Source organism: Physeter macrocephalus, chromosome 7 (assembly GCF_002837175.3).
Source record: "Physeter macrocephalus isolate SW-GA chromosome 7, ASM283717v5, whole genome shotgun sequence".
In the NCBI taxonomy this organism is placed as follows: domain Eukaryota; kingdom Metazoa; phylum Chordata; class Mammalia; order Artiodactyla; family Physeteridae; genus Physeter; species Physeter macrocephalus.
Window position 1 is genome coordinate 92,263,672 of NC_041220.1, and position 8,521 is coordinate 92,272,192.

Sequence of the window (8,521 nt, forward strand, 5' to 3'; positions counted from 1 at the left end):
AAATAGTTGGCTGGTGGGAAGCAGCAGCATAGCACAGGGAGATCGGCTCGGTGCTTTGTGATGACCTAGAGGGGTGGGAGAGGGAGGGTGGGAGGGGATAGGGGGACATGTGTATGCATATGGCTGGTTCGCTTTTTGGTGCAACAGAAACTAACACGGTATTGTGAAGCAATTATACTCCAATAAAGATGTATTAAAAAAAACTTCCTAATTACTTTACAACATTTTACAACACGTCACTATTAGCCATCTTTTGAGGTTATTAATGCCTATTGTATCTGTGAGGTCCGACATCTCTGTTGCCTGACTTTTGTCTCACTCCTTAACATAAATGAAAATAGCAACTAACATTTATACAGGACAGACACTCATTCATCAATGACATGAACACCTCCTCTGCTGAACTGGATGGTAAACAGGTATTGATTCATCGTTATTTATTCATTTATTCTGGTTTTGTCCAATCATGCCTGAGTGGCAGCTAAAGGTATGTAGAGTTTAACAACAACAACAATGAAATCATTCCGAGAATCAACCAGCCATATTCAATTTACAGCAGAGAGTAATGTATATTTTATTATTATTTGTAAATGATGGGCATGACTTTCCAGATGAAAGTCCACTAACAGCCCAGTAAGTGAATGAAAATAGTCCCATGTGAAGACACATCATTGTAAAATCTCAGCATACTGAAGGAAAAAGGAGGGTCCTAAATGCACCCAGAGGAGAAAACAGAAACAAAACCCAAAACCAGGTCATTGCACATGACAGGCGGGTCATAGGCAACAAGGAGAGCTAAGGGATAAGGGAGGAATGCCTTCAAAATTCTGAGGGGAAATCATTTCTAACCTTGAAATTTGCACCCCACCAAACTATCAGTGGATGTCAGAACAGAACAGAGACATTTTCAAAGATAAAACATCTTAGAAAGCTTACTCCTGTGTACCCATTCTCAGGAAGCTTCTGGAAAATGTGCTCCCCCCGATGGGGGTGTTGACTGAGAAAGAGGAAACAGGTGAAGAGAATGCTGGGGATGGTGGTGAGGGGGTACAGGACTCCAGCTGTGACAGCTGCAGGGCCGGCTGGAGCAGGTCAAAAGGCTTGTCTTGTTTTGTGTTTTCTATGCTCCTTGCTTCCCCCCTTTAATTATAAGAAGCCTGGTACTCGAATTTGAAAAACCCCTGGGACAAAGATCTTGGGTTTGGTTCAAAAAACAGTGCATCTCAATCTTGTTTCTGGTCCATAATTCAGGTGTTCCTCAGGCCTCCCAGAGACTTTTGTGAAGACTGCCAAATATTGAAGGCCGGGTAGGTGGATCAAGGTCACCAAGAAACCAGGGCAGTGTGGCACATGGACAGGTAAGGCATTTAGTAAGCACTTACTGTGTGCCTCTGGCCACTCAGAACCAAGGTAAGCATCAGGCGTTGGCAAATGTATCATGATTGCATTTCCCCATGAATCACCACGCAGGTACCAGCTAGACACAATAGTCTTCAAACCGAGTGTCAGGAGGTGGAGCCAGGAGGAGCCACGGAGAGAGGGAGGCCGCAGTGACCACGCCTGCTGGCTATGAGTCAGTGCCGTCTGTCGTGTGCACGGCCAGTCCTCACCACTCTGCTTTAGATGTGTGACTGCAGAGCGATGGGACTCCTCCCAAAACAGCCCTTCAGAATCTGCGTGAAACAAACCCGTCCCCTTGCAAATGACCACCTGGGAGGCCACCCTTGTGCTTCAGCCCATAGTACTGTTTTCCCAAAAGGTTAGGAAAGGCCTCCTTGGCAGCTGCCACCAGCCCTCATGGCGTCTTCTTTTAAATGCCCTCAGCGGAGAAAAATCTTCATCCTTTGAGGGTTTGAGGGTGTTCAAAGCCAGAGCTGATGTCTGAGGCGACACATATATGGGGAAATTTTCTTTTACCAGAAAGAAAAATGTTACCAGAGCAATAGGCAGTGGGTTCTGGAGCTACTTTCATGATACTGGATCATAAGCTCGAAAGCTTCCCCAGGGTGAAATCAGAAACTGGCCCCAACAAGGTAGGGGGGCAAGGAGAGACCAAGAAAGAGGCAGCTGCTCCAGATTGGTAGGTGGCAGGTTTAATAAGCAAAGGAACTTACAAATGAGGCTTGTCTGGGGTGGCCCCAGATCTCCACACTGGCCCATCAGTCTTAAAAGTCTATGTAGAGGCCTTAAATGGGTTCAAATGGTCTCAACAACACATTATTTCAAGGCTGAAACCTTGAAACAGCTCCTAGTGGGGGAACAGTGGGTGGAACGTAGGTTCTAGGGATGGGATGGGTGTGAAGAGCCTCCGATTGCCCGGGTCCAGCTCAAGGGTCAATCGGCGGTCACCTCCTCTCAATGACCTTCTCCAACACATGAACAGCAAAGAACGCATTGAAATTCGAGTTTATGCTTACAAAGGAATTCATTGGTTTTGTATAACACAGTGCTGATTATAATGGTCCTTGAAAATTTTGCTCTCAACAGATTAAATATTGCCCTCCTCCCTGAAAATTTTTTGCACAGTGCATTTGCTTAGCAAATCTTTTTTTCAAAAACAGACCAAAACTTCTCTATTTAAAAAGAACAGGATCCAAATTAGTGAGCTTTGACCCAAGTTAGATGTTTGTTTCAGCCCAACCCAATGACTATCCACACTGTCCAGAAGACCCCGACCATACCAAGATAGAAAAAACACAGCGGAGGACCTGCAGGCTTCAGAAGGAAACAGACTCGTCAACAGGCCCCAATGACATTCCCCTGGGCGTTTGAACCTGGGTTCCACCAGGAGGCTTTCAGTACTTGGGGACAGCACAATCTCAAATTCTAAGTAAAAGTTTGAAAACTGCAGCTAGATCATGAAAGCTTCCTTGGTCGTGAGTCCAAAGAACACAGGAATGGCCACATCATTTACAGGACCCAGTGTGGGTCCCCTTGTCAAGAATTTCAAGATGGTGACAGTGGAATGAGAGATGGACTATACAAACGGTCGATGGCCAGACCATGTATAAAAACAGAACTCCAACCCATAGCCCGCAGCAACCTGCCCAGGAAACCATCTCCTCATCTGCAATACTAGCCCAGGAAGCCACCTGCTTTATATAAGTCGTTCTTGCAGGAAGGGAGACTGCCATCTCGACAGTGGGAATCCAGGAAGCCAATCGCCCTTGTAACAATCAGCCCCAATGGCCAGGACTCGATCAATAACTGACAGCTTCCCTAACTTCTGTCCCTGCTTGCAACTCAGGACCCACCAGAGAAAGCCAATGAGCCACCCCCAAGCAATCACATAGGATGCCCCGCTTCTAGTTAACCTCCTCCAGCTTCCCAGGGGCCCACAGCCTCCAGTCAGGGCACGCGGGGAGCCATCCCTTTTCTCCACTATAAAGCGTCCCCAGCCCTTCTGCCTGCCTTCGAGTCTCTGCCAAAATGGAAGAGCGTCCCCTTTGCTCAGGGAAGCTCAAATAAGCAGCCTTTGCTTGCTCTCATTTGGTTGGTCTTTATTTCCACAGAGCATTAAACCAAGCCTGGGCCCTTCAGAGCTCGAGGCCTGTGTCATACCCACGCGTCAGGAAGCCGACCCTGGCATGAACAGCACAAACAAGCACACTGCTGCCCTCTGCAGGGGTTTTCAGCCATCCTCCAACCTGCAAGCCAAGACGACCTCTGGAACCCCACGTCTCCTGAAGGGGACCCTCCCTCACATCTCCCTCTCTGGGATGTCCTTCCTGGGCCGCTGGGCCTGGCAGAGTACTGCCTGGTCAGCCAGAAAGTCCATGTGGTACCCGAGCTTCCTGGATTGAGGCATTCCCAACAGAGCAGCCTCAGAAACCCTCATGGGACAGCTGTGGGGAGCAGCCCTCTCCTACCTTGGGTGGCTCAGCTCTGCTGCCCTGGACCGAGGGCTGGGAACCTTCAGCACTGGCCGGCTTGGGGCTAAAGTTAGACTTCTCGGGCACCAGGGGGCGCTGTGGCTTCCCAAACAGGACTCAGGAGCCCAGACTCCACCAATTTTAAGGGTGGGGCTTCCTATAGGGCACAGATCTTTAGTGAGGATTTACCACCAGGCAGCAGGGCTGCCTGCCCTTGAGGAGTTCACATGCCAGAAGGGGAAGGTATGTTATTCACAAGTAAAGGGAGGTGGTAGAGGCCAGGGATGTACAGTGTATGATGGAGAACTCGGCCCGACCCCTCACTAGCTGTGTGACCTTGGGCAAATTACCTAACCTCTCTGGGCCTCTCCTTCCTCCTTGGTACAAAGGAATTAACAATGCTTCCTTTGTCACGGGTGATGGGGTGGGGGCAGCTGAACAAGTTCATAGCGGTAGTGCATTTATTAGTCTAGGTCCTCGCCTGTGCTTAGTGCTCAGTAACCACAATGGTTATGGTGAGAGCTTGAGGCAGAGATAACAGCCAGCCTGGGGCTGGGATGGTGGGGCCTGGAGTTGAGGTGGTGAGGCTTGGAGGAGTGAGGAGTGAACGGAAGCTTTGGAAAAGCATTTGAACTGGACTCTGGGACGGACAGAGGGGTAACAATTCATACCCTTCTCCCCCCAGAGCCACACCGCTCCTCTCTGTTCTGCTTCAATCCATAAAACATGTCTTCATTTCCTCTTCCAGGGATTTTGTGTACTGTCATTTTCCTAACCACCTTTGGCAGCAAAGCATCATCCATCCCTCTGACTTCCGGAAATGGACCAGACCAGGTTTCACACGCCTAATGACCAGCCCAGAGCAAGGTGAGTTGTAAATTAGTCTTGCATTTAATTAAACATAAACAGGCCATTATACTAACTAATTTTGGAACTAAGGGGAGTGAAGAGTACTGGGTTAGAAATTTGAGGTCTAAGGCTCACATTTTCATTGAATTGCTGAGACAATTTGCAAATCTGTTCCTTCAACTTCTGTTTCTCAAAAGGAAACTACAATATTACATTTCCTGCTCCATCCCAAGACTGTCACCCCATCAAGTCCCTTTTACATGTTAGATGAGTAAACAGGAAAATTGGCATGTGATGCTCTGAGCTATTTTGTGGAAAAACACAAGACGGAGCTTATTTTCTCTACACTGCACTACCATCGTCCCTAGTCCACAACTAACAGGACAAGTGTGCTTCTAGTCTGTATTTCACGGAGTCACACAGTCCTTCTCACAGTGTTCACCACTGAACACTCCGTGTTTTGAATAGTTTCCCTACTGCAAACTGCAAATACACCCCCTGCCTGGCCCATGTACTTATTCAGAAGATCATCTCTCTGCCTTTCACCTGCTTCCTATCTTCCGTGGGAGGCTTTACCCATGGGAAGTCTGTAGACCAACAAAATGCAAAATAATCTCGATGCATTGGGAGATGGGACAGAGAATATTCATGGCACAGATAGTGGGCAGCTTCCCTGCTGTCACCTTTCTGGGGAGAGGACTGCTCCATCTCTGTGAGCCCTGAACACACACACACACACACACACACACACACGAGAACCTGCTCAGGAGGCAAAGCAAGAGGGCACAGTAACTGGCGTAGGCATTGCTGTCTTGGGGGAAACCACACTGATCTCGGGGGGCAGGATTTGGGGTTCTCGCACATATTTCCATGTCTGCAAGAAAAGAAGCTCTACTCCCACTTCACAGCCTGTTTCCTCACAGAGCTGATGGTGATTATGAACGAAGGAGCTCTGGGAAGAATGAAGTCTTGGCATCGCTGCCAGTCATTCCACACAGACATCACGGTGGCCGTGCCACTGCAGGGAGACTGTGCCCGGGGAGTGCGGCCAGGGGCAAGGCAGCAGGGGCGAGGGAGGGAGGGCGGGGCTGCGGATCAACACAGACCCCGGAAAGGCAGCACCTGTAGGGGTTAAGAGCAAGGATGCAATATGGTCACCTTATCTTTGATAAAGGAGGCAAGAATAAACAATGGAGAAAAGACAGCCTCCTCAATAAGTGGTGCTGGGAAAACTGGACAGCTACATGTAAAAGAATGAAATTGGACCTAATGAAACTTAACAGCTTTTGTACAGCAAAGGAAACCATAAACAAGATGAAAAGACAACCCTCAGAATGGGAGAAAATATTTGCAAACGAAGCAACTGACAAAAGATTAGTCTCCAAAATATACAAGCAGTTCATGCAGCTCAATATCAAAAGAACAAACAACCCAATCCAAAAATGGGCAGAAGACCTAAATAGACATTTCTCCAAAGAAGATATACAGATTGCCAACAAACACATGAAAGGATGCTCAAGATCACCAATCATTAGAGAAATGCAAATCAAAACTACAATGAGGTATCACCTCACACCAGTCAGAATGGCCATCATCAAAAACTCTACAAACAATAAATGCTGGAGAGGATGGGGAGAAAAGGAAACCCTCCTACACTGTTGGTGGGAATGTAAATTGATACAGCCACTATGGAGAACAGTATGGAGGTTCCTTAAAAAACTAAAAGTAGAACTACCATATGACCCAGCAATCCCACTACTGGGCAGATACCCTGAGAAAACCGTAATTCCGAAAGAGTCATGTACCACAATGTTCATTGCAGCTCTATTTACCATAGCCAGGACATGGGAGCAACCTAAGTGTCCATAGACAGGTGAATGGATAAAAATGATATGGCACATATATACAATGGACTATTACTCAGCTATGAAAAGGAACGAAATTGAGTTATACTTTGTAGTGAGGCGTATGGACCTAGAGTCTGTCATACAGAGTGAAGTAACTCAGAAAGAGAAAAACAAATAACCGTATGCTAACACATATATATGGAATCTAAAAAAAAAAAGAAAAAATGGTTCTGATCAACCTAGGGGCATGACAGGAAAAAAGACACAGATGTAGAGAATGGATTTGAGGACACAGGGAGGGGGAAGGGAAAGCTGGGACGACGTGAGAGAGTGGCATGGACATATCTACACTACCAAATGTAAAATAGATAGCTAGTGAGAAGCAGCTGCATAGCACAGGGAGGTCAGCTCAGTGCTTTGTGACCACTTAGAGGGCTGGAGTAGGGAGGGAGGGAGATGCAAGAGGGAGGGGATATGGGGATATATGTATACGTATAGCTGATTCACTTTGTTATACAGCAGAAACTAACAACATTGTAAAGCAATTATACTCCAATAAAGATCTTAAGGAAAAAAAATTCATGAATGAACTTCTAAATTTCAAGTTAGAATAGCATTAAATAGCAATTTTTTAAATAGACAAGTCAAGAGAGAAACCGTGGAAGAAAGGAAAGCTTGATATTTTTAGTACTTATGACGGCACTTTTCCCACTTTTTGAACGAAGGGCTCCACAAATTATATAGCTGGTGCTGTTGGTCAGTAGTGATACTAAATAAGACTTCAAATTTTTAGGAAATAGATCCAGGAGGCCCTCATTTCCCTGTAATTGAAAGCAACCTGCTCCTTTTGGGTTTGATTATCATTTTTTTTCATTTCCCTCAACCAGTTAAAAAAAAAGAAATCAACGCAGGTACAAGGATCCAATTTTTAAAAATCAGAGTACAAAGAAGGCCACAGCCCTGCCCAGGTTTAACTTACATATTTACAGGGTGTGTGACACGGGTGTGGCTGCAGAAGCAGTTTAAAAGACAGTATTACAAAATATACAAAGGTGGTCTTTCTCAGTAGAAGCCAGCCTTGTTTCCAAATGAGAGCACTTCATGACACAAATCACAGAACTATTTACTATATAACTTACGAAAAATGCTGTACATTGCATGAGTATAAATATAGAGTATCAATGGCTCTGTTTGGGAATCCGTATCTACACAGGGAAGGTCAGGGGAAGGCTCAGTTTGGTACTACAACCTATGAAAGTGATGGAGAAGCTAGGATGGGGGAGGGCAGGGTCTGGGAGCACGTCTACACTGACCCCTTTTCCCAGACTCGGTTGAAGCTCGCTCACTCTCTGCGGAGACCTGGGGTTGTTGAGGATGAGAAGCAAGGGAAAAAGGAGGTGTACATACCACAGGGGGCTCCTGAAGGCACAGAGAAGGCATCTGGGACAAGAAGGAGCACACTTCTTGGTCCCACAGACACACAAGGACCCCACTGCCACTTGATGACACGCCCTGGTTTCTGCCCTCAGTTTTGAGCTTTGCAGGCATGGAGAGAGGGCAGAAAATCAAAGTTCTTCTATCTATGGGAGTATGGGGGAATGCTGGGAAAGAGGTTCTGGCTTAGATGGATGGACGGATGGGTGGATGTATGGACAGAGGTTGACCACCGAAAGCTGAACCAGATAGACATATTGCACAGGACAGAGAGAGGCACAGAGCTGTTCCACGCTCAGGTGCTTCCTATGATTCAAGGGGGCACAGTGGAGGGCACTCAGAACCTGTATATCTTGTTCCAAAAGACTCAGCAGGGATGATTTTTATCAGCACTAAGCTTTAGCCAGAATGTCTGCCAATTTGGCTTCTAAATTAGCCAGGTAAAGAAGCACCCGAGGCCTTTGTGGCAGATGAAACATCTCCCCCAAATGTTCCCCATTTCCCAGCTCTCATCCTCCA

General features: G+C 46.7%; 1 protein-coding gene across 1 annotated transcript in view; it reads left to right on the plus strand.

Moving 5' to 3' along the window:
* Positions 1 to 3,803, plus strand: part of LOC112063774 (elongation factor 1-alpha 1-like) — a 61,292-nt gene extending 57,489 nt beyond the window's left edge. The window contains 1 exon segment of the mRNA XM_055086335.1: positions 3,513 to 3,803. Coding sequence (XP_054942310.1) covers positions 3,513 to 3,803 — 291 coding nt within the window.
* The last annotated feature ends 4,718 nt before the right edge of the window (positions 3,804 to 8,521 follow it).